The sequence below is a fragment of the Diabrotica virgifera genome, chromosome 5 (assembly GCF_917563875.1).
Source record: "Diabrotica virgifera virgifera chromosome 5, PGI_DIABVI_V3a".
In the NCBI taxonomy this organism is placed as follows: domain Eukaryota; kingdom Metazoa; phylum Arthropoda; class Insecta; order Coleoptera; family Chrysomelidae; genus Diabrotica; species Diabrotica virgifera.
The window spans coordinates 7,236,060-7,262,077 of NC_065447.1; the positions used below are offsets into that span (position 1 = coordinate 7,236,060).

Sequence of the window (26,018 nt, forward strand, 5' to 3'; positions counted from 1 at the left end):
TGGTCTATCCTTTTGTATGGTTGTGAGACATGGACGTTAAAAACCACAATGCTAAACAAAATAGAAGCATTCGAATTGGGGTGCTTTCGACGAATTCTAAAGATATCGTGGGTTTCGCACACTTCCAATGAAGATGTTCTTCAAATGATGAATTCAGAACGTCTGCTCATAAGCATCACAAAGAGGAGAAAAATAGAATACTTCGGCCATATAATTCGAGGACCTAAATACCATCTACTTCGCCTTATAATACAAGGAAAAGTGGAGGGAAAGAGATGGATTGGTCGAAAGAAACTTTCATGGCTGTGTAATATTAGACAATGGTGTGGCTGCACAGTAGAAGAATTATTTCGCGCAGCAGCCGATAGAGGGAGGTTTCAGGAAATTGTTAACATGATGACGGCCAACGTCGGAATACAGACACGGCACCTAAAGAAGAAAAAGATATACAGTACTATGTATTATTATTCCCACAGCACTCCTATATGTATATTATTATTTTGTACACTCTAGTATTCGTCTTTCTATGTATATTATTATCTCAGTGCTCTACGTCCTCTTGCACTCCTATCATTATTTATATTCTCCTCCTCTATGCCTTTATTTTCTTTATCTCTCCTTACAATCAAGTTACCATCAGTTACATCCTCTTACATTCCTATTATATATTTCTATGCTCTTTTTCCATTTTCTGTACAACTTTTATTATTCCTACATTCCATCTACGCGCTTATTATTTCTTTTCTCTACCACCTCTCACACTCATCACTCCTATATCTTCACTGCTCCACCTTTTTTTACTCCTATTATTATTTCTAGACTGCTCCTCCTCCTTTTACACTCCTATTATAACGATTATTATTAGTGTTTTAATTCGATCTGTTTTTTTTTAGTACATTAACAAAGAACATGTAAGAATTTTAACGTGGATCTTCCTTTTTATGTCAACGTTGTGTGCAGTATCTGCCATGTGGTTCTTCTTACATAAAGCAATATCTTGGAAGGTGAGTGTACTAAAAAATATAAACGTTAAAAAAGGATTCTAGTGTAATCCAGAACATCCATAAACTACGTCGTAGAGAAGAATCGAGGGGACTTAAGATTCTAATGTATGTATTTGACTATATAGAATCGATCGACGTAGAAGATATATATCCTGAAGTAACTTTCCCCATAGAAAATCAAGAAGAACAACAAAATAATATTATTAAAGACATCAGCGAATGGTAGGGAAAAGAAAAAGACTTAAAATTATTAATTTATTTGTATCCTATATTATTAAGTACTTATATGTTTTTCTCTAAATACCGTGTTAATATTTTTTTATTAAATTAAATTATTTATAAGTGAATTATTAATCTTAATTAATTATTCTTGTTATGATATATTCGTAAATAAAGTTAATTTTAGAGTTAATTTTAAAAAATCCAAAAATAAAATTGAATTAAAAAAACACTGAAAGGGGGGAGGGGTCATGAGTTGCAATTGCGACGTCGACTGGAGGGGGCTCTACTGTAAACAGCGCTTTACGACGTGGGGGTGGACTTCTTACGACGTAGTTTATGGACGATTCCTAACTTATTACATTGTTTGTATTAAATGTTCTACATTAACATTTTTTTCTTCCAGAAAACGGCGGCACAATCGAGACAATTCAACGTAGAATGCAAGCTGTTCCATTTCTACGACTCCCATGACATTTGGCACTTTCTAAGTGCTACAGGGATGTTTTTCACGTTCATGGTGTTACTAACACTCGATGACGACTTATCGCATACGCACCATTCGCAAATTCCAGTATTTTAGAGCATCTACGGATGAAAAACTAGTCTGAAAGTATTTTTATTGATATGAGTATATGAACATATAAAGGTTGCCTTAAAGGTTACATCGAAGTCGTGCAGGAAGTTAAACTGTTTTTGTACCCTCTACTACTATATTTTACAGCTCCCGGAACGAACCATGGCCGGTGACAAACGCTGTCGTCGGTCGTACACCCACTTAATCTTTACGCAGACAGGGTTTCTATGACCAGCCATGGTTCGCTCCGGGAGCCGTAGTCTTCTTTCGGTCTTGTGTCGTTTCAGGCATTGGCAGATTCCGTAATATCAAACTACAACACTCTTCAGCTACAGCTATAATAAATTTTATTGTTAATTGTGCTATCTTTACTGGTTATATTGGTCAGATGTTGGTGTCTTAGTTATTTTTCGTCGGCGTATCGTATAAGATGAAACATATTCCATTCTAGAACGACCAGTTAATAACCATGGTGTAAACTTACCACTAAAAATTCCAATATCAACATCTCGCCATGATTTTGGGAGATAATTTTTTTATACTTTTTATTTAGTAGATATACAATTGCATTATTATACAAAAATAACCAATTTTTATACAGTTATTAATGAATAAAAAGTAGGATATTCGCCCAAATCCGGTTCAGATAGGTGTACAGTACGTCCAGGATAGCAGTAGACGTGAGCTATTTATAAGTTCAGTTAATATGAATTCTTTGTACTGAAAAAATAATCAAGCTGTTTTGATCAAACTATAATTTCCGTATACTTTGAGTAATCCTAAAATATGTCTTAAAATGTTTTAAGTAAATATTATTCAAATATTTTAGTAAAAAATATAAATCTTTTAAGAACATAGTAGGGCAAATTGTCTCGACCCGTCTCACAGTGGTTCCAAATGCCGAAAACGTTGTCATGAACCTTTAAGCGTATATTGTTCATCCACTTCGGAATTACTTTCGTACTTAATGGTTTTTGGCATCGCTGATTACGAATCTGACATTATTTTTTTTTTAACAAAATGGCGGGTCCCACATGGCGGATATAAATTGAAAATATCAATCAAAACGCAAAGCTTCTTATCAAATTTGGTAGTTTAAGGTCGCTGATTACAAATCTGACATTATTTTTTTGAAAAATAGAATAACGGATCCAATATGGCTGAAAGAAATTCAAAAATTCCATTTTAAACGCATATTTTTTTGAAATTCTTTTATTATAAGGGACTTTTGAAATTGCTGATTACTAATACATTTTCTTTTTGAAGTACAATATTCATAACCTATTACTTATGTACAGCTGCCCATAGATACTCAATGCGTCATTTCACACTTTTGTATTCAAACAACTCCCAGCAATGCAAAGACAGTTAAAGGCAGCTAAACCAATGTGATTCTGTATTTCCCTACTGTACATTTTGAGATTAATAAACAATCCCAGAATTATGTGCTTTTTGAATGTATTATTACGAAATTTTGATAATTTCATGTATATTTTTACTATTTATTCATTAACAAATTTTATGGATTTATTGTTATCAAATATTTAGTCAACTTTTATCTTAGGCTTTGAAAACTTTGAAAAGAAAATCTGCTTTACAGCGATAAAACTGATAAACTACAAAACGTTTTACAGCGTTTTCAATATACGCGTTCTTTTTCACTGCCGACCAAAATAACGTAGTACATGGGTCACTTGTCCCTGAGCTATGAATAAGAATAGATCCGGTCTAATCCGTATATCTGCGTATCATACGACACGAGCAGTAAACATGAAAATCGCTAAATTTTATTTTATTTTATATTATAACTTTTTATTTTACATTATAACCACGTTTTCAGCATTTGGAACAACTGTGCGTCTGTACTATTAGCCATGAAAATGTGAATGTAATCGGTAATAAAATTATTGTGATTTGCACATTTCGTCGTCTTATGTCATGTTTTTCCATTAAAAGTTTTCGATTATTTTCTATTTTCGTTTTCCAACAGAATCTGATATTCCTAATTTTCAAACACGTATTTTCTTTGCCTAGACCGGTTTTGATATATGGAGCTGAAACGTGGACCCCATCTCAAAGTGATGAGAGACTTCTTGGTATTTTTGAGAGAAAAATTCTTAGAAAGATTTTTGGGGCAGTAAATGAAAATGGGCTATGGCGTCGAAGATACAACTTTGAACTGTATCAGTTATACACCGATCCAGATATTGTGAAATTCGTTAAAGTGCAGAGACTTAGATGGGCTGGACACATTGCTAGGATGTCAGACTACGAATACACTAAGAGATTAACATTTTCAAAACCAGAGGGCACAAGAAGTAGAGGACGACCATGAAGAAGATGGATTGATGATGTTGAAGAAGACCTAAAAATTCTAGGGGTCAGAAGATGGAGGGAAGTTGCCAGAAATCGACAGGAATGGCGACTTCTTTGTGAGCAGGCCAAGATCCACAACGGATTGTCGAGCCACTTATGATGATGATGATTTTCTTTGCCTTCTTTAAATTATAATTAAATTCTTCGACAACTCTTATTTTTCAGTTATATGAAAATTAATAATCTGTCGACGTAATAGACCTTGTTCAACTGTTTATAATTTTATTGTTGAATATTGTTTCCGTCTATTAGTAGTGACAAATCCGGATATATTTTCTGCTTCAATTTCGCGGCTCTCTTTTTCAATATTTTTGACGCTACACATAGAAACTCCTGAAAATGCAACCAAAAAAGCTTAGATTATTTACTATTATTTTTATTAGAATATTTATCAAATTATCTGTCATACTATCCACACGCTCTTGCAATTTTGTAGTCACTATTTGCAGCTGCTTCTCATTAAGAGAATTTTAACACTCAGTGTATTATTTCACTAGCTTGAGCATTCAAAATTGTTCGCTTGAATTTATACTGTTGATCCATTTTTAAATTAAATGAATAATTACAACATTCAAAACTACTATTATTAAAAATTTATATTTTACATAAAATTTGCGAACGTCGCTAGCTTCTACAAACTATCCATGGAAACAGCTAAGCTGTTCTCGATCAAATGTGTCGTAATTTGAAATCTACTAGTGCGCACAGTATGTTCACGTCTATTCGTATTCTGGTTCGACTGTACGTGTCTTTCGAGCGCTTTGGCAACTTTCGTATTAGAGTATTAACCCTAGCGACTGGTGACTCATTAGAAGTTGCGCGAACTTCTGTAGACAGATACGTCTTAGGCCGTAGGAATAACTTTATTTTTTAGTGTTGTCTTCCAAATTCTACCAAAAAAAAATAATAATTCGTTTATAAACTATGTATTAACAAAAATTGAAGAAACAATATTTTCTCACGAATTATATTATAGCAGAGACATTATAATGGTATAGTTTGTTTTAATACGCAGTTACTATAATAAAAATCCATTTTTAACAAATAATTTGTGTAATATCATTTTTGTATCGGCGATAAATACTGTGAACAAAAATCAAGTAGGTATATCGAACTAAAATGGACACCACGGAGAGTTTTGGTTCAGAAAATGATTAGATTGTCGTTTATTTTTTGGCGCTGATATTACAATTCTTCCCAATATAATTTGCAAGAGCACAATGTTTTCTTCCAGCATTTTGCAGTTGATTTTATTATACTATTAACTATAAATTATAATATAATTAGTGCTTAAATCAATTAGACTGAATTTAAATATTAAATAATGTAAAATATACACAGTTTGAGTTACTGTATTGATATAGTGAGTGTTATTCACTTATCTTTAATCAAAGGATGGATCGATTTTTGGATTGAAAATAATATTTTACTGTGTAGTTAATCGATGGAATTGAAAACGGCTCACGTATTCTTTTTCTCATGAACATCTTTCAGTGCGTCACAGTTTTTCGATTTCTCTCTAACGCATTAAATTGTATGTGACAGAAAAAGGCACGTCCGTGATTACAGACATTTATAACATTTATTCTAGGTGTCGATAGATGGCGCTATAATCGAACAAAAAAATTTACGAATTATACAATATATCTACGAATATAATCTGTACGATTTATAAGACTATACAAATCAAAGAAAATACCATTTTATAAATGCAATAAACACAATCGATTTATTTTTATGCCAAATTGCAAATAAAATGTGACAACTGTTAGATTTAACTATTGTTTGTTTTTTAACACATTTGTCACGCACTGAAAAATGCTCATAAAAAGGACTCTACTATCAATGTAAGATTGTTAAAGCAGTTATGAATTTCGCAAAGCTTGTACGTATATTTTTTCAACGCGCTTTCCCTTATACTGTGCCTTAATTCATAACTTTACCGCATTTTGTAATGTCTGACAGCACAATATAATATAGGTACATTTAAAACAATAATTATCTCTTACACAGTACTTGTAATGATTTTGCAAGTACATATTGAAATTATAATGCCCAAGCAGATAGATGTCTGGATTTTCTGACGTACCTACATGTTTAAGCCCAAACTACATCATTAGAATACAAGTTTATGTTATATATCATAAATGTTGTAAAAATGGTAGGTATTAAGGTTTACTTCAGTCTATAGGTATCATTATGTTCATGTTCGCTAAAGATACATGAGTCATTTTCGTCAGGATATTTCCCGCATCATAATGTTTTGTCTGCAGATTTTTGATGGCTCAGGTAGCTAAAACGGAGAGCCATGGAAGTGGGACTACTTTTACGCATCATCTGATTGAGGACCTTATGTGCTTTATACACGAGGGGACTGAAGTCAAAGCTGAAGTTCAGAACATAGTGAGTCTACTTGCCATGTATATCCAACAAGTTTTTACAAGATACTTTTCTTATAATTTCTTCTTGAATTCACTTTATCCTGAGATATACACTGGTCTCACTACGCTTGGGATGTGTTTTTTTGGCAATTGACTTGACTAGTCAGGTGAATCTACTGTAGTTATTGAGCACTGGAGGAATGAATCTAATACTTCTCTCAAAAATACCAACTGGAAAGAAGAAGACTGCTGGAATTTGCAAGCCTGCTTCCAATGTCATGGCGATGTTGGCTTTATGGGTAAAATATGTGGATTAATTATTACCCTGATCATTTGAGGAGCCAAAACAGAAGGTTCAGACTGACTATTTCCAGTCATTTAATCAAAGCGTTATTATTTGCCAGCGACCTTTGCCAATTGGAAGTTTTAGTCAAGTAGATAAGTCTTCTACAAGAGCTGGTTTACTATTGTAACGTGCTGTCAAACATTAGAAAATGTATCAGAATAGCTATTTTTACTGAGTAATTCACGATTGTATATTTGTTGCAATATGAAATATTCTTTAATTATTCATATAATAATGATTAAATATATGTATATATTTTAACCAGTTTAAGTTGACACTGTTCAATTACGTTGCAAATGCCTCGGTGAGAATGCGCCGTATGACATAGCAAGTATAGGGTTTTCCAAAAATCACGCAAAAAGAAATTTAAGCATGTAATTTTGGTAAAAAAAAATAAAGAAACATCGAGAGAAGTTTTGTGGTAGTTGTTTGTTAACCCACTTCTCCTTTTGCACCTTTCTCTTTGCCATTATTGTACCCATTAAGCCATGTGTCCAAGTTACGTATGTTTTATATTTATAAGACTATTAATTAGTAAGATTTATGGTGTTTTATTGTGATATTGTTGTTTTTCCATAGTATTTGCTCAATTTTGTTGCAGATGTTACAGAAACTAGTACACACGTAGCGTAACATAGTAAACGTCATGTAGTACAGTCAATAATCATAGAGGTATATATTAACATAGAGTGAGCCTACCCTCCGCGCTTCCTGACGACAAGATCTCATGGACAGGTTTGCGGTATCTCTTTCTAGCACATTGTATCGAGAAACTAAGATACAGTGTGAGTATAGGCACGGAAGGGGAGGACTACTGTCGCAGCTTTACTATGCGTAAGAGTGAAACAGCACTAATCTAAATAAAAAAGATGGTGTCGTCACTTCGCTCTGAATGACACTCTGTCTATGATAATATATAAGTCTATGTTAATAATGAGTATTTTTTAGAGGTTGGGAACTTTAAATATAAATTGACAGATGTTAAAGTGGCTGTCACTTGTCCGCGAAAACAGGGTTACTAACCTTAAAGATCTACACCTCTAAAATAAAACTATTTTTATAACTCTCTCGATTTTTATTTGGATCTTCATTATGAGACTAGATTTTCCTCGTTAGTACCAAAGACTATAGACTTATAGACTATAATACGTACAACTCTTGACATTTCCCATTAATTTTGTGGTAGCAGACAAAATAGCGCCATCTAGTGCTATGAGTTGATAACCACAAACTATGCATTTAAAAGAAAATTATTTTTAAACGATTAAATCAAAATACAAATTTAGTTGTAAGTTATTTTCTTTCATTTTATATTGTTACTTTTTAATTTACATAATTTTTCCTTCTTACTATCGTTAATTTTATTTACGTGTGCTTTTATTAAAACACTAGAATCCATCTAGAATCTATAAAAGTTTTGTGATAATAATTGGTACATACATTTTGGAGAGTTTCTTGTAAGTAACATTTAATTTATATATACATTTTCAACACTCTCTTGTATATAATTTTAAATATATCATTAATTTTATCTGAAGTTACACATAAATTTCACACTATCAGGTGTATTATTATTAAAACCCTTAGTCCTAATAATAAAAAATAAATTTTCTATACAGTCTTGGGTTAGCCTTCTTGTAAAAAGACATTGCAGCTAAACACACTCTACACTCAAAAGACATTTTGAGTAAAAATACAAACACAATTTTCCAAGATTAGCTAGTTATCCAAAAATTGAAAAAAATAAATTTGTATATTTACATTGAGAAAACGTAGTTATCAACTCCAGCCGGCAGAGGCGCTAGTAGCAAGGTGCTGTCAGTTTTCTGTCGGAGTTGGATGTAATATAGTCTATAGTATTTGTTAGTACCAACAAATATTGAATCTTTGAGGATTTTTTTAGTTTGTTTTTCTTTATTCTTGGTTCTGATACTTAGATATACTGAATACTTGAATAATTTGAACTACGTTACATTACTTAATAAAAATTTTAATGCCCGGTACTTTATGTCTCGATTAAAACCGGGGTTTAATCGGGACCTCTTTAGGGTTTCTTGCGTTGTAATAAATGCAATTACAAGTGTCATTATAATTATAAATAAGTATAATAATAATTATAATTGCATTTATTACAATGCAAGAGACCCTAAAGATGTCCTGATTAAACCCCGGTTAACTAACCGGCTGTTAATCGAGACATAAAGTACCGGGCCTAATTGTGACATTTAATTAAGAGAATATGAACTTTAATTGTGAATTTGTTTATTTTTGAAAGCGGTGTATGTTTTAATTTGACAGCGGTATACATATATGTTAATATTGATGGGAATAAGAAGTTATTATTTACTTATGTGTATAGGTTATTTGATAATTTAGGAATATTTTGTCGATTTTGTGCTGGTTTCTAATTAGCTCAAATATATGTTTTTTGTTATATTAGTAACTTAAGTTTGATTCTAGAATTGTGTGATTTTATAAAAAATATACGAGTTGACAATTATAGATGTGTTTTATTTTCATTTAACCTACACATAGAGAAGATGTGTTCTTGAACACATCTTCTAATGCAAGAGTAAATAATTTTGGAGAGATAGTGCCTGTCTTTCTTATTTTGCTTGTTGTTAGACCTTCCGATACATTTATTTGCATAGTTGCATTGTCGTATATGTATTGTAGGAGTATTCTATATCTCGAATTAATCCTTGCGTTATTCATTCCTTCTAAAACGGCCCAGAGTTCTGTGGAATCGAATGCCTTATTGTAATCCACAAATGTCAAATGGAGAAGTCATTGTATTCGTTACACTTTTCGATAAGTGTCCTTATTGTCTGTAGGTGATCTATGGTACTATAACCTTTGCGGAATCTCGCTTATTCAACAGACTGGTACCTATCGAATTTATTTGATCATCATCATCCAACCAATTCACGTTCACTGCTGGACATAGGTCTCCCCCAATTGTTTCCACACTTCACGGTTTTGTGCTGATTATGTTGCCAGTTTTTACTAATCCGCCTAATATCATCTGTCCATCGTGTAGGCGGCCTTCCTCTACTGCTTTTGTCTTCTCTTGGTCTCCACTCCATCAGATTTCGTGTCCATCTTGAATCTTCCAGTCTGGTGACGTGTCCTGCCCAGTTCCATTTGAGCCTGGTGATACATTCTATAACATCTGCGAAAACGGTTCTTTGTCTGAGATCTTCATTTCTTATTTTATCCTGTAGGGTTACACCCGGCATGGATCTTTCCATACGCCTTTGAGCAACCCTCATTTTCGACGCTGTTGCCTTGGTCAAGCAAGAGTTAATCTTCTTTTTATTTCGCACGTTTGGTTATATCTGCCAATTCTAATTTCATGACCCAAGTAAATGTACAATTGAGGCGTTCTTTGCAAAAACCCCAGTTGTCATTTTTTTTCGGAAATGGACTTATGCCATCTATGGATTGAAGGACTAATTTCCTACGTTCCTTGCGTAAGAAACTTCCATTAAAATCACAGTAGTCCAAAATATAAGCGACAAAAATATAGGCGATTCCGCATAAATCCCATATTCAAAACCATAGTTGATTATGACTATTGGTGTTTTTGCGGGAAACTTTATCGCTTGGCTGTCAGTAGGTTTTTATAGGTTAAAGTTCCTTCGAATAGTTGTGTCGTGTGATTTTATAAGTAAACACCATTTTTTATTTTGGTTTATTACTATAAATATCGTTTTTCCTATAATTTAATGAAAAATTCCTGCAAAAACCCCATATGTCAAATGAATAAATGTCCTTCATAAATAAACAAAAGGAAAAATAATGTTATTTATATTGTAAACTGTGTGTAATCATCAAAATAATAAATCACTAATTTGAGAATTTTCGTAAACTTAATACGGTTCAATATCTCCAATGTAAATAATGACAACTGGGATTTTTGCAAAGAACGCCTCAATTTATTTGATAGTCTGTTATTGTCCTTTTCATGATCATTTTTCAGTGCGTCACAAATGATAGGAAAAAGGGTAAGTCCGTGATAATACACATTTAATATGACATTTATTCTAACATGACATTTTAGTTAAATCTGACAGTTGTCACATTTTATTTTCAATTTAGAATAAAAACAAATCAAATGTGTTTCTTGCATTTATAAAATTGTATTTTCTTTGATTTTTATAGTCTTATAAATTATACAGATTATATTTGTAATATTATTATCTAATTAAAAAATTTTTTTTAATTATGGCGCCATCTATCGACAACTAGAATAATCACAGAACTAGAAGTAATCAACGACGTGCCTTTTTCTCTGTCATATACAATTGAATACGTTAGAAAGAAATCGAAAAACTGTGACGCACTGAAAGATGATCATGAGAAAAAGAATAGTAATTAATTTGATGAGCAGTTTGTACGGATGTGGTAACAGGCTTATTGGTCTGTAATTTTCGAGTTTGGGTTTGTCTTCTTTCTTGTGTAGTAAAAGTATCTGCGCATTTTGCACAAGTGGTTGGAATAGCACCCTCAAAGAGACACTTGTTCATTAAGATTTTAACTGCCTCCAAAATAGTTTGACCTCCAGCTGTAATCATCTCCTTTGTTATTGCGTCGTCTCCAGGAGTTTTTCCATATTTCATCTGTTTTAAGGCAGTTATAATTTCTGGTACTGTTTCAGATTCTACATTTAGTCCAGATTCGTTCCATATCGTGGGTTTTGGCTTTTGCTACACTCGACGAGTATAATTCTGTCTATAAGTAATCTTCAACAATGATCTGGTTTTTGTCGCGATTACTCTTCAGAATCTTGAAATTGAATGTTTAAACTTCAATTTAGGCACTTGCCAACCTCAAAAATAATGATTTACATATTATGAGTTTTCAAGTCACAAAACTCCGTATTTTCGCATTTTTCGCAACTTTTGAGAAAAATGGTATGAGATCTTTTTTGTTTACAATGACCCTTCTTAAGGTGCCTTCTGCATTAGTGAAGGTTGGCTATAACTACAGCAAATTGCTCTCTATATCTTGAGCGGTTCTTAGTAGGTATCGAAAGTGTGTCCATTCCTGTCCAGTCTCTTACGTCCTTCAGCCGCAGGAACATTTTCTTCTTCCTGGACCTCTTCTTCCTTCTACTTTCCCTTCCATTATGAGTCCGTAAAAAGTTGTATATTTCTCCTCTGTAAATATGTCCTAGATAACTCGTTTTTCTGTTTTTTACAATATTTAGGAGATCTCTCTCAGCCCCCATTCTTCTCTGCATCTCGCTGTTGGTCACGTGCTCTGTCCAAGAGATCTTCAGCATCCTTCGAAAACCCACACATCTCAAGGCTTCTAAAATGACGTAGAAAAACCACAAATAAGCCACAATAATTGTCCCGAGCAAAAAATCGTTTGTATTCGTTTAAAAAAATTGTTTAAACAATTTCTGTCCAAAAATTTCGCCCGGCACCCTTCTGATTTGTTTAAAGGGGGCATTTTTCAACCGGAATCCGCAAAGAAACCGAACCAGAAATTTTGTTCACACGGGAGTGGCCTCACAACATGGACTATAGATAATAATTGACATGCTTTCACCTCGACCTCAATATTTTCTGGTGTTTTTACATTTTTACTTTAAATATTACGGCGTCGAATATATTATAGACGATTCTATTTTTGTTGATTGATATTGAATTATCGTTAATTGATAAAATTTATAAATCCAAGTTATCATTCAACGCCATTGCCAACACAAACCATACATACTTATAGACGTTTCACGTAAATTGTCAAGGTCAAGACAGCAAATTAGTTACCATTCCATTCCAGAGATGCCGCTGTCAGTCAATTCTCTTGTCATATTTAACAACTGACAGTTGACAATTAAATTAATTTGTTATTTACTTTTTATTTTACAGTTTGTGGCTTAAATATTTTATTATAGTGGTGTTACGTTTTTAATTAGATTTAATCACAATTTCAATCAATTGTATTAACGTCCTCTCCGTTTTTATGAGTAGAATTTTTAGTTTACATTGATCATCCCGTGTTGTGTTTCTCCACATTTAAAAAACAATATAATAGATCCTGAAACAGTTTATTCCAATATACAAGTGTGTCATCAACATTTCGGGCCTATATATTTTTGGAAGTTTGTGAAAGATTTCAGGTATTTATCTAAACAATCATCCTACAAGATTATTTCAAAAATTTTCATTTAACTCAATATTACACATCAGTGCTTTCACGTGACACATGGCAGTAGTGTTTATAGCATTTTGAAAACAAATTGGAATATTTGAAGTTTTCAGTAAAACATTGAATAAAACATTGAATTGTCTTTCTGTTGTTTTAATTTCCTGCGAAATTTCATCAAAAATCCCGCAAAATTTATAATTTGAAATTCCCACGTAACTAAAATTTGTCAATTTAGTTCCCATTCCAATCAAGAGATGGCGTTAATTCGATCCGAAAGATTAACATGGCCGTGAAACGTCTATGAGTATGTATGGTTTGTGATTGCCAAGCGTTACAATACATACTTTTAAATTGAAAAGCGGAATCTTCTAAATACATATCGTGTGTTTGATTGCAGATGTCGCTAGGAGCATATCAGAACCGCACATTTGAATTTTTGCGGCGAATATCGAGGCATACAAAATTGAAATCAAGATCATACTTCACAGGATCATTTCTGTAGTATATCTTCACATACTCTCTACTCAACTGTAGAGTTATCGCAACCATGATGAGGAGACAAAGCGTCGTACTCTGAGCGTGAGGCAGACATGTCGAAAATCTTACGATTTTTAACATTGTCAACGATGATCGTTCACTTATCAATTCTGTTGATAAGCAATGGGTATGAGGCAGTCTGAGTGGTTGCGAATTTTTAACAAATTTAAACATAATTTCCATAAATTGAATATAATCGTAATCATATTATATCCATTTGAATTAGTTCATTTTTATTTTTATTAAAAATATTTATCTTAATTTGATCAACAGTGACGGTGAGACGCTAATTGCGAATGTATCATCATTTCATCATTGAGCTGAGGCCATTAGCGAAGTTGCAATGCGAAGGCAAAACAATCTTATTTTTCACTTAAAATACGGAGCGCAGTCCAGCACTCTGAATCGACGATTTTCGACTCTTATTCCATCATTCACTTTACCTTTGAAATTAAACAATTCCTTTCGAATTAAAAATTTGCAATAAGGCGTCTGAATAATTGATTGGACTTTTAGAAAATCAAAACATAATTTTATCCAGTACTAAAACGAGGAATATTATGTACTAATTTATACTAATATTTTTTATAAAGATAAAAAACGCATTGGTAAAGTTTTATTTTTTTGTGGTGTGGGGTGGGGGTTACTTTAAAATCTTAAATAGGTGCTCCGCCCATTTTTTATTGCAGATTTGGATTGTAAATAAGTTGTTGTAAAGTCTGACAAGCTATCTAAAGGGTCGTTTAAACCAAATTTAAACACAGCGATAAATCAAACAACTTATCAAGGTCAATCGAGTTGTTGCAACTTACCACTGTGTGTAAACGGTGCATCGCACAACTTATCAAAGTTGGAGTTGGGTTGAAGGTGGTATCGCATTGAATCGCAGCGTCTAAACAGCGTTTCAACTTGTCATCACAACTAGTTGCTGTGACTTATCGTTGTGTTTAAACGACGCTTAAGAGAGTCATTAATATTCAGCTCAACGGGCTATTCTTCAAGGTGTGAAAATCTATGAAGAAGGAATCTGCCTGTTTTATGGATTAATCCCTTATTTATTTAAGTATACATTTCCACCAATAGTACCCCACTGAGTTGAATATTAACGTTGATTGAAATATTAATATGGCCCCCAATACATAAATCAAGAATTATGACACTCTTAGTTTGCTTGCACAACTATATAATGTACCTATAAACACGAGGTAATACATAATACGTGTTGCATACATTAAGGGCTTATGATTTTTCGTTGACAACTAAAATTTAACCTAAAAAGGCAAAAGTGTAAAAGTCATATGGAATATCTAATTAACAAAAACAATGCATAAAATTCCATTAGAAGTTAACAAATACTTAAAGTATATATTCGAACAGAAAATATATAATCGCAAATTTTGTTCTTACTTCTTTCTTTAAAAAAATTGGTGAGCAATTTTAAAAATACCTACTTGTATTTTTTTCTCCATAGAAATCAAAATTTGAACATTGTATGCCTATACTTAATTGAAGATTATGTTCAATACATCTTCGTATTTTAAAAGATGTCTTTGTAGTACAAAAAAATCAAATTTGAAATAATAAAGACTGTATTTTAACATTTTTGATTCTGTTACATTGCAGTGAAAATGGAGCCTCCTCTAGAGCCCCTTGAATCAGACTGTTGCAACTCTGGATGTAATCCATGCATTTTAGATATTTACGAAGAGCAACTCAAGAAATACAACCAAAGAAAAACCCAAGAAAAAAATCAAATACTGCATAGGAACTGTATACTACCTACAGCTTATACAGTATTTGTAGTAACCAACATAGAACCACATTGTAAAGACGCAGTTTTTATAACTTTCAAGTATAGTCGATTGATTAAACAAATTGACCATGAAAATGATACGAAACCTTTAAAGGTAATTTTTAACCCAGGACAATACTTAATGTTAAAAACAGGGCCAACAAACCAAGAATTCCAAAGACCATATACCCCTCTACCTATAGAAAATGCTGAAAATTTGAAGTTTACAGTGTTAATAAAATTATACGAAATTGGACAAATGTCTTCGCATATAAGAAAATTAAAACTTGGTTCAAATACGATATGGCGAGGACCATATGGCAATTTTTCTATAAATTATTCATACAAAAACATCCTTTTTATCGCTCAAGGTGTGGGCATTACATCCCTTTATGGTGTCATCTGTGATATAATCAAAAACGAAGATTGTGACTCATTTTTAAAACTTTATTTTTGTTGTAAAAGTTGTGATACTATTTATTTAAGAAATAAGTTATATAGTTTACTGAATCACTGGAATTTCAGCTACGAAATATTTTTAAGCAATCCAGAAAATGTGGATGAGAAGTACAACGAGACTGTTCACAAAGTGAAGTTAGAAGTTAATGTTTTGAAAACCTATCTGGAGGATAAGGTTGATAATACTCACGTTTTAATATGTGGAAATGAAAATTTTATGCAATGTTTTAAAGAAATTGTTATAGATTGTAAAGTTGATGAAAAAAATATAGTTCTTTTTTAGATTTGTTTATATTTAACGTGCAAAATTGGTGGGGATGTGGCATACTCTTGCAGTTTTATGGGCCCACAATTTCAATAACAAATAGATCTTTCTACATTTATTAGAAAATCAGTTGGAAATGGCTGTCAAATTTCAGAAAGGATCATCATTATCAGTTGTGCCACAGCCCTAGTTGAGCCTCACCTTCCCCAGTCATTGACTGTTCATTGCTAACTTGTTGCATCAATTACTGCTTACTATCCCACTGCAATATATGTTTCAGTTCTCTGGTGTAGTAAGGCATTCCTGTAGGAATAAATGCATGATCTTCACCACTCCACAAGGATATATATTTCACCACACTATGTATCAATCACCTCTCCCTCCTATGGTGGTACAGCCTAAGTCAGGCCCTGGTTTTCCCCTCCAAGTATCTCTGCCTAACTGATCTCCTCCAGCTATCTACCTTCAATTTCTCTTTAGTATTGGTTTTCACTTCGTCTATCCACCTCTTCCTACTGGCTGACGTCCCACTAGGTGTTCTGTCATCTATTCTTATGAGGTGATCTGCCCAGCACAGTCTATAATTTGCTGTAGAGAGTTTTTTGTAATATTGGTATAACTCCTTGAATCTTATTGTCCATATACCATTGTCGGATATGGGTCCCAATATCCTCTTTAATATCTTTCTTTCAAAAGTATTATTAATTTATTTTTGAAGTTATACTTCTTTACGATCGAGAGTGAAATTTTATAATAGCGGGCGCATGCACACACACAGTATGTAGTTCGTTGCTAATCTTTCAAGATATGTGTGTATCAGCGCAAATAAGTCATTAAAAGGATATATTAGTTAAAAAAGATCAAGGCAGGTTTTGTTTATATTTGATTCAGAGTTGGACCACCATCTCCATATAGCTATTTCAGCATTCTTATGCCTCATCGGTGAAGCTCAGAAGTCTCAACTCTGTTGTTTATTGGATATATTAGTGTTTTTAGTAAATGTATTATTTATTATAATTTTTGTGTCTTTGGATTTGTCTTCCTTGGGAATAAGATATTTTATAATATTAGTAAGTATATTTAAAGTATTTTTGTATACTTCACTTGGTCTATTAAATTTGTCAGTATGTATGAGAAATCTTGTAACCTGTCAAAGCGAAGGGAATATAGCTTAGTGGGAGAGCATGTGACCGGAGATCGAGAGGTCCCGGGTTCAAATCCCGGACGATTCATATTTTTTTTTTTAATTTTTGGTATCGTTTTAATAAAAATTTTTTAAAAGTGGTAGGTAAGAAAGTTAGTTTAATATTTAAATAAAATACAAATAACCTATTAAGTATATTTATTTCTTTGAAATTATATAATAGAAGTATAGGGGAGAGTTGGACAAAACCGGGTACCACTCCAAAAACCATCTGTATCTTTTGCTATGTGAGAGTAGCAAATGTTTGCTGCAGATTGAAATATTCTCAAATGACTTAAGTTTGATATGCCAATGCCAATTTTTAAGAATATTCTTAGATTCTTAATTTTTTTTATTTTGATGAAAATATTGCAAAATACCCGGTTTTGTCCAACCGGTATGATAAAACCGGGTAGTAACTTAGTTACCATGTAAAAAGACTAATGGGCAGAAAATAAAATATTTATTAAAAGTATGTGAACAAAAATCGAAAATATATGAACAGAAGTCACACATAAAAACTTCATCTACATCATCATAGGCACTACATGCGTCATAAGCCCATTTGGTGCAAGACACACATTTTATCCAGCCTTCCTTCGCATTATAATTTGAAACTAGTTAATTGTAATATAGACACGCATTGTCATTATCTTCTTCCTCCAAACTCTCCAAAATTTTGTTTTTGGTGCAGCCCTTTTTACCACGTTTTTTCTTTTTTTTTTGTCCAGTTCATTTAGTTTTAATTTTTTTATGACTGGATTTTTTTTTAATTTGTCCTACTAGCTTCTTCAACAGAAGAAGCCACACGTTGTAGTTAACTAAAAGCAAAAAAACACTGCAGAAACTGGAAGTAACAACAGGTCTGATAAAATCGGGTACCCGGTTTTGTCGATTTTCGGACTACCCGGTTTTGTCAAACTCGTAAACAAGACATTAAATGGTATTTAAATTTTTAAGTTATGATATAATATTTAAAATTTTTGGCCAAATTAAAGGTAATATACTAGGTTACATGTATTAAATTTTGAAATGGCCATTAGTTATTCATTAGAGGAGAAAACAGCTATAAACTTACCTTAAAAATCGAGTTTCCTGCATCAAAAAACAGGTGAGGTCTTACTGCTCCGGCATAGATTACTCAAATGAGGTAGAAATGAATACACACGACTGTTGGTGGTAAAGGGACACTAATTTTAACATTGTCTAATAGATAGCAGCAGACAGTTAGAAGAATTAAGGGGTACCCGGTTTTATCAACCTACCCGGTTTTGTCCAACTCTCCCCTAACTTCTTACGTGCATACAAAGTCAACACACATTATTTTTTATTTATTGTCTTTTCTGTCATGATCCTTGTTTCTATGCCATAATATGTTGTTGCTGGCCGTATAATGATTTTCTATATATTTTAAACTTTACATCCCTATGGATGTCTTTGGATCCAACACCTGCGATAGAGTCCTTTGTTAGCAAGCATTATCTATATCAATCGGCTGACACAATTTTATCAAGAACTTGGATAGATACATTCTTTGTAATCTTTGGATTAAATATATTTAAAAACTGTTGAAGAAATGTAAAAATGAATATGATGGTGATATTAACTTTGACATCTTTTATGTTGCTGCATCCTAAAGCTTACATGTTACATAGAAGCAGTTGTATGCTTCTTCTTCCATAATATACCTTTCAGCTGGATATGAATGGGGTGTACCAGTAATGACACATTAAATTTCATTTGTATTTTATTATGGATAAACCTAAAGATATGTTAGTGACATACTGAACGAACAGAGGGACTTAATTTTACAAATGTTTTAACAGATTAAATGAAATAATTGAACTTTTCAGTAGAACCACCAACATATTTATAACTTAAAATATAGAATACAAAATTATAATAGAAATGCCTGAAGCAAAGTTAACTTACACTAAAGAAAACCATGTTTAAGCTTAATATCTACTGTTTAGATAAAATAGATACAACTTTTAAATTTAAGACAGCATTAACATATATGGACGGCATTATGCATAACTCATTATACGCCAAACATGACCGAACCCAAGAATTGGATGAGCAAATTGAAATACAAGAATTAGAGGTTAACACTGGGGTAATTACAAGAGAGGAAATTGCCAACGCACTTAAATTATTAAAGAATGGCAAATCCGCAGGAACAGATAATTTACCTATCGACCTGATAAAAGCAGACACCGAACAAGCCATAGATATGCTACATAAACTTTTAAATAAAATATGGGCCAACGAAGAACTGCCACAAGAATGGAAAGAGGGACTGATAATAAAAATACCAAAGAAGGGAGATCTGAGTAACTGTAAAAATTGGCGTGCAATAACTCTATTAAGCGCCTCATCCAAGGTGCTAACAAAAATTCTGCTCGAAAGAATGAAAGAAGAATTGGACAAGAAACTGAGAAGTAACCAAGCAGGCTTTCGTGCTAAACACTCTACTATAGATCACATATGCACCTTAAGAATCTTTCTAGAACAAGCTAATGAATGGCAGAAAGACATAAATTTAAGTTTTATCGACTTTGAAAAGGCTTTCGACCGAGTCAATAGGGAACAAATGTGGAAAATTTTAAGACAGTATGGTCTACCAACAAAAATTATTAACCTGATCAAACTGTTTTATGATGGGTATAAAGCTAGACTAGAACACGAGGGAGCAATCACAGAAGAAATAGCTATTGAAAGCGGTGTTAAACAAGGTTGTATCTTATCTCCTACTTTGTTCCTTATCTTGGTAGACTGGATTATGAGGAAAGTAACGGATGATCGGACAGGCATTAGATGGAACCTCTTTAATCAGCTTGAAGATCTTAAATTTGCTGACAACGTCTACCTGTTAACAGAACACAGAACTCACATGCAAACAAAAGTCGATAAGCTAACACAGTACTCTGATATGATTGGTCTCCGGATAAATACAGAGAAGACAAATATCTTAAAAAATGATAACTCGCAAATTAACAAAATAAAAATAAAAGACAAAGAAATTGAAGAAGTAGAGAAAGTCACTTATTTGGGATCAATCATGGAAAGAAAAGGAGGATGCATGAAAGACATACAAGCAAGAATAACGAAGGCACAATTCGCCTTCAATGCGTTAAATAAAATCTGGCAAACAAGTGAAATAACAGAGTCAACAAAAATCAATATATTCAATACATGTGTAAAAAGCATATTACTCTATGGAGCAGAAACTTGGAAGCATGACGAAAGCACAACAAAGAGGCTACAGACTTTTGTAAATAGGTCCTTAAGAAAGATCTTAAAAATTTACTGGCCTAATATAATAACAAATGAAGAACTATGGAAATGAACGAAACAAACCAGTATAATAGCAACAATCAGACAGAAGAAATGGAAATGGATCGGCCATACGTTAAGTAACATCACAAGATAAGCACTCGAATATCAACCTGAGGGTACAAGGAAGAGGGGACGACCAGATAATACTTGAAAGAAAACAGTAACCAGAGAACACAACAGAATCGGCTTAAGTTGGGGGGAAGTGAAAAACAAAGCAAGAAACAGAGGAGAATGGAAGGAACTGGTACGCAGATTAACCAGAGAATAAACACAAGAAGACGCGCTGAGCTGGCCACCAGCTGTCTTACACTATCGGCCAAGAAACGCAGATGCGCCCAATACTCCACTAGGAGTGATGGTCCAAGAGAGATGCATAACTCGACCAAGCGCCATTTCTTTAATATCGAGATAACAGCGGATTCTGGTGACACATAGCTAAAACTATCTTGGAAAAAATCCCTGTTATTGTCACTTTAACGGTTACTAAGAAAAACAAAATTAAACCAAGCGACATTAATCCACTTACCATTAAGCGACCATTAAGCAACCAAGAAACGAAAAACTTTGAAGCCATTTATCTCAAAACTATGTTTTGGTGCTTGGTCGAGTTATGCATAACGCCGTCCATATGATTTACTTTACTGCCAAATTATCAAAACATGACATTTTTTGTAACATTGTTTTCATAAATTCGATATCTATATGTAGCTTACTTCACCAGTTTATAGCTTAAGAAAAAATTTTGTAATTTTTGAGCCGTGGGTCACAAGATGGAATTGTTTTCTCCCACATTTTCATTTCAGTTGTTTTACAGTATAAAATAATTTAATCAATATAAAATTTAATTTTTTTAAATACTTTACATGGCTCCTAGCATGTCAATTTTATTGGTGTTCTATTTTATGAAACTGTACAAAAAATACATAAAAGTTAAAATTATCAGAAACAACATTGACTGAAAAATCAGTATAACTTAATAATTTATTCCAGAAAGAGAGCATCCATAAACTACTTCATACAGAAGAGGGAGGGGGACTTTGCTTATTAGGATGGTATATGACAGGGGAGTGGGACATCAGTGCACATCCTACATCATTTAGTCATTTAAATTTATCGATTTTGTCTTTATAAATATAATTTTTTACTAGCTTCTATCATGTATGTGTAGTGTCCCACCAAAAAATCTGTTGAACTACATGGATCAAAAGTTCATAGAAAAAAGCAGAATATTAGCTCAATATGCAGCTGAGTTCGCCCAATAAAAATTACTAAATATAGAAATCTGAAATGCCTTTTTTAAAGATACTGATGAATCTAAATATTTAGAATTGATCGATATAGAAAATATATATCCTGAAGTAACTTTCCCAGTAGAAAATAAAGAGAGCAATAAAATAATATTAATGTCGACATAGAATGGATGAAATAAGTGTAAGTATATGTTCTTACCTAAAAGCTGTGTACATATTTTTTTATTAAATTAAATTATTTTAAGCAGATTATAAATCTTAACATTACACTTGTAAATAAAGTTTTAATATTAATTTGAAAAAATCAAATAACATTGAATTTTTTTAAAAGGGGGAAGGGGGGTTATGAGTTGCATTTGCAACATTGACATGAGGGGGCCTCAACTGTGAATCCTGGTTTTACGAAAAAGGTGATGGGTGGTGACATAGTTTATGGATGTTCCCATAGGTGTTAGAAATGTATACACTACATACATACATATACACATTATTACTAGCTAGGTTTGAAGGTAACTTTGCTTCACAGCTCATAAGTATTTAATACATTCGAAAATATTATACTTCATGTCCTGCGGCTTGTCGTAGTAATATATAAATCTTCTCCTTGATCCAATCTTTATTGTATGGGGCGTATGTGTTTGTTGATTTCTGGTACACAAGACAACTTAAATCGGAGAGCTGAAAATTACAAATAGAATATAAAATAGGCAAAAATATATTGTCACCTCAAAGCAACAGTAGGATATGTACATATCCTACTGTTGCACTAGTGCACCGATCAACAAGTCATGTGGGACCGATGCGATGTGTATGGTATATACACATATACGGTGCACTCGTGCAACAGTAGAATATATACATATCCTACTGTTGCTTTGAGGCGACGATATGTTTGAAAAGATCAATTATATAAATTTTAGCTACTAAGTTATAAATGAATTACTGAAATATTGTGGAGCAATCATGACAGAACAATTAACAACATTACTTAACACATTCGGTGCCACTGATGGCATTTTGTGCTAATTGAACCAGTGCCGCTGATGCCTTTTGGTGTTCATAACCTGTTGAATTAATAGGGTTGATCATTGAGTATCACTGAGTAATTAATTTTTAAAATGAGTGGTGCAACGTGGATATCACATACCTAAATAACATAACTAAGCAAAATGATATTATGTTATGTGATTTTCACATTGCATCTTTCATTTTAAAAATTATTTGCTCAGTCATTTGACAACCGATTTTAAAAAATTTAATATCGCTGGTAGATAAATGACCATTTCTTCAAGCTACAAAAAAATATACTGGGTGTTTCAATAAAAGTCAACGTTCTTTTTTCCAAAAATCCGCCATTTTTTATTTAAAAGCGATAAAAAAAATGGTCATTTACCTAAAAACTTGAAAAAACAGTCATTTCCCTATCCAACGATATAAATTTTTTTAAAATCGGTGGTCAAATGACTGAGCAATTAATTTTTAAAATGAGAGATGCAATGTGGAAATCACATATTATGTTATTTAGGTATGTGATATCCATGTTGCACCTCTCATTTTAAAAATTAATTACTCAGTGATTTGACAAACGATTTTGAAAAACTTTATATCGCTGGATAGGTGAATGACCTTTGTTTCAATTAACAAAAAAATATACTGGGTGTTCCATTAAAAAAAATTCAACGTTTTTTTCAAAAATCCGCCGTTTTTCGTTTCGTATTTGAAAGCGATATAAAAAATTCAGTCCATTCAGACAAAACTTTTACTAAAATAACACATTCAGCGAAAACCGCACATTTCTATCTTAAGCCATTTAGAAGTTATAGGCAGTTAAAATGGGGGAAAATATAAGTGGACACCCGGTACAGAAGATGGGTTACATATTTGGGTCTTAGGCAGCAGATTAAAACAGGGGGATACTCATTGAGCCCTTTTTTTTTTCAATTTAGTCATGGATGAAATTATCAAAAGTGTCGACAAAGGAAGAGGATACACAATGGGAAACAAAGAAGTAAAAATACTCTGATATAGGTACAGACAATGCATTATTGATAGCTCAATATGAAGGTAGTATGCATGTCTGCAAAGACTTGTCCACAGATTTAACATAAGATAAAAAATTGAATATGACAATATCATCTAAGAAAACTAAAACAATAGTAATCAGCAAAGAACCAATCAAATGTAAAATAGAAATTAATAGCATCAGCATTGAACAAGTAATGGGAATAAAATACTTGGTGGAACATGGTGTAACCAACACATTAACAGTGAGATAAAATCAAGCCAATAATAACATGTGCATAGGAAACAAGCCCCAACATGGCCATGACACAAAGACTACTGTAAACGGCAGAGATGTAGTACTGAGTACTGAAAAGAATTACAGGAAATATGCTGAGGGATCGAAAGTAGAGTGAAGACATTAGAAGAAAATGTAATGTATATGTGGAGACTAAATAGAAAACACACATTCGCTGTGTATGACTCCGATCGGACTCAGAGTGATACTTTACTTGAAAATATTGTAATAACATAACTTAGACTATAGGACTACACATTATTGACTTTGAATATGTTTTTTTTATTTTTAAATCCTAAATCTTATTATTCTAAGATGTAAGTATCTACAAGTACAGAAGCCAAACTAAATGCCTACTATTTTATGATATACAGAGATAGTAGTACCCTTTCTGCATTTAACCCCCTAGCAAGCCAACTTTATTTGTGGCCAATCGAAAAATTCAAAGCTTGATGGGTTTTGACTTAAAAGAGCCAATCAATTAGCGCTAACCATAACCAAATGCCTACCTACAAGTACATTCAGTGGTATTACAACCAAAGGCGGGCTTGCATGCTGCAGGCATAAAAATAGCTATAAATTAGACCGCCTTTAGACGGTCTTGCCTGCTAGAGGGACAAATTACCAGATTCCCGGAAAGGCTTCTTCCAATAAAAATACTGCTAAAATGTGTAAAATGTTTACATACCTGGTCTACAAAATCGAAGAGCTGGGATATATCATAAGTAATAGTAGGTGTGTTCGGATTACGCTTTTTTAAGTGTTCTTCGTATATTCTGCAGACTCCTTCCATACATTCGTTAACGGATTCATAATCAGAATAGGTACGGGTTTCTGGATTCATACCCGGTTGTACTAACAGAATCGTATGCGCCTATAAATAAATCATTAGAAGCTAATTCTATCATATAAGAAAAGTTTTTTACCATTTTTATTTGTTTCTAGCACAACCTAATTATTTAATTCAATTAAATAGCTTCAAGCTTCACAAACTTCCAAAAAATACTTTTTCCCAGAAATGCAGAAATCGGAACGGTTTGAAACTGTCAATGTCAATTGTCTAAAGTAATTACTGTTGTCTTTTCTAGCTACTAATTCAGCCACCATAGTAGAATCATGCGCCCGTAACACAGTCCAGAAAATTGAAATTTGACAACGGTGAATAGAGGTCCCAAATTGTTTCGAAACATCGAGTCAGTACAATCATTATTATTTATCAATATTAAGATTGTGTTGACTCTCTCGTTGCTCGATGTATACCGCGCTGCCAGTATTCACCTTGGTAGAACATTTTTAAAACACAAGGAACGATCGGCTGACTAATTTGAAGTTTAAAACAATCACAGTTGTTTCAAATTTCAAGTTGATGTAAATCACCCATTTACTTTCAGGCTGTATGTCTGAGCTCGAGCTAAATTAATTATTCTAGTTTGTACTGGAAATCGACTTCAGCAGTGTATCTTTCTTCCAGAAAAAATTTGGAATGGGATGCGGATGCAATCTAAAATTGTTCCCTCAGTGCGACAGAGAAAATTGTTCTAAGCAGGGTATGCATCTCTTTCTAATCGGCGGGATTTATTCACCCGATTTATCGATCGAAAGTCACGTGGTTCATAAACCACGCCGTTTAAAAAGAGATCCATAATCCATATGCTGCGTACCACATTTTTCTTTGTCGCCCTGGGAGAACAGGTTTAGATTGTAGCGCGCAGATAGTACTAGGGAAGGAAAGTATGCTACATTTGCAGTTACTCGAGCGTTATGGGGACCGATTGGGTTGTGAAGAGTAGGTCCTAAAACCAAAAAAAAGTTAAGTTTTCCTTAAAGTG

At 33.0% G+C, this 26,018-nt stretch overlaps 3 protein-coding genes and 1 non-coding gene across 6 annotated transcripts in view; 3 read left to right on the plus strand and 1 right to left on the minus strand.

Annotated features, from left to right (window-relative positions):
• Nucleotides 1-9,403, plus strand: part of LOC114340333 (SID1 transmembrane family member 1) — a 73,121-nt gene extending 63,718 nt beyond the window's left edge. For all 3 annotated transcript variants that reach the window (XM_028291105.2, XM_028291170.2, XM_028291243.2), the window contains 2 exons: nucleotides 894-1,004; nucleotides 1,630-9,403. In XM_028291105.2, the coding sequence (XP_028146906.1) occupies nucleotides 894-1,004; nucleotides 1,630-1,806 (288 nt within the window). In that variant the 3' untranslated portion in view covers nucleotides 1,807-9,403. The remainder of the gene's footprint in view (nucleotides 1-893; nucleotides 1,005-1,629) is intronic.
• A 4,133-nt stretch (nucleotides 9,404-13,536) lies between these two features.
• LOC114344739 (small nucleolar RNA U3) lies at nucleotides 13,537-13,750 on the plus strand. Its single transcript, XR_003654756.1, has one exon. It is a non-coding gene; the product is annotated as a small nucleolar RNA U3 (small nucleolar RNA).
• Nucleotides 13,751-14,800: 1,050 nt separating this feature from the next.
• On the plus strand, nucleotides 14,801-16,137 carry LOC114340243 (NADH-cytochrome b5 reductase-like). The gene is made up of 2 exons (XM_028291000.2): nucleotides 14,801-15,029; nucleotides 15,226-16,137. Exon 2 carries the CDS (start codon nucleotides 15,231-15,233, stop codon nucleotides 16,134-16,136), a length of 906 nt encoding a protein of 301 aa, XP_028146801.1. The 5' UTR covers nucleotides 14,801-15,029; nucleotides 15,226-15,230; the 3' UTR covers nucleotide 16,137.
• Nucleotides 16,138-20,578: 4,441 nt separating this feature from the next.
• LOC114340143 (enhancer of rudimentary homolog) lies at nucleotides 20,579-25,256 on the minus strand. Its single transcript, XM_028290898.2, has 3 exons — nucleotides 25,116-25,256; nucleotides 24,878-25,063; nucleotides 20,579-22,568 (listed from the first exon to the last, which is right to left on the minus strand). Exons 1-3 carry the CDS (start codon nucleotides 25,116-25,118, stop codon nucleotides 22,446-22,448), a joined length of 312 nt encoding a protein of 103 aa, XP_028146699.1. The 5' UTR covers nucleotides 25,119-25,256; the 3' UTR covers nucleotides 20,579-22,445.
• Nucleotides 25,257-26,018: the final 762 nt, after the last annotated feature.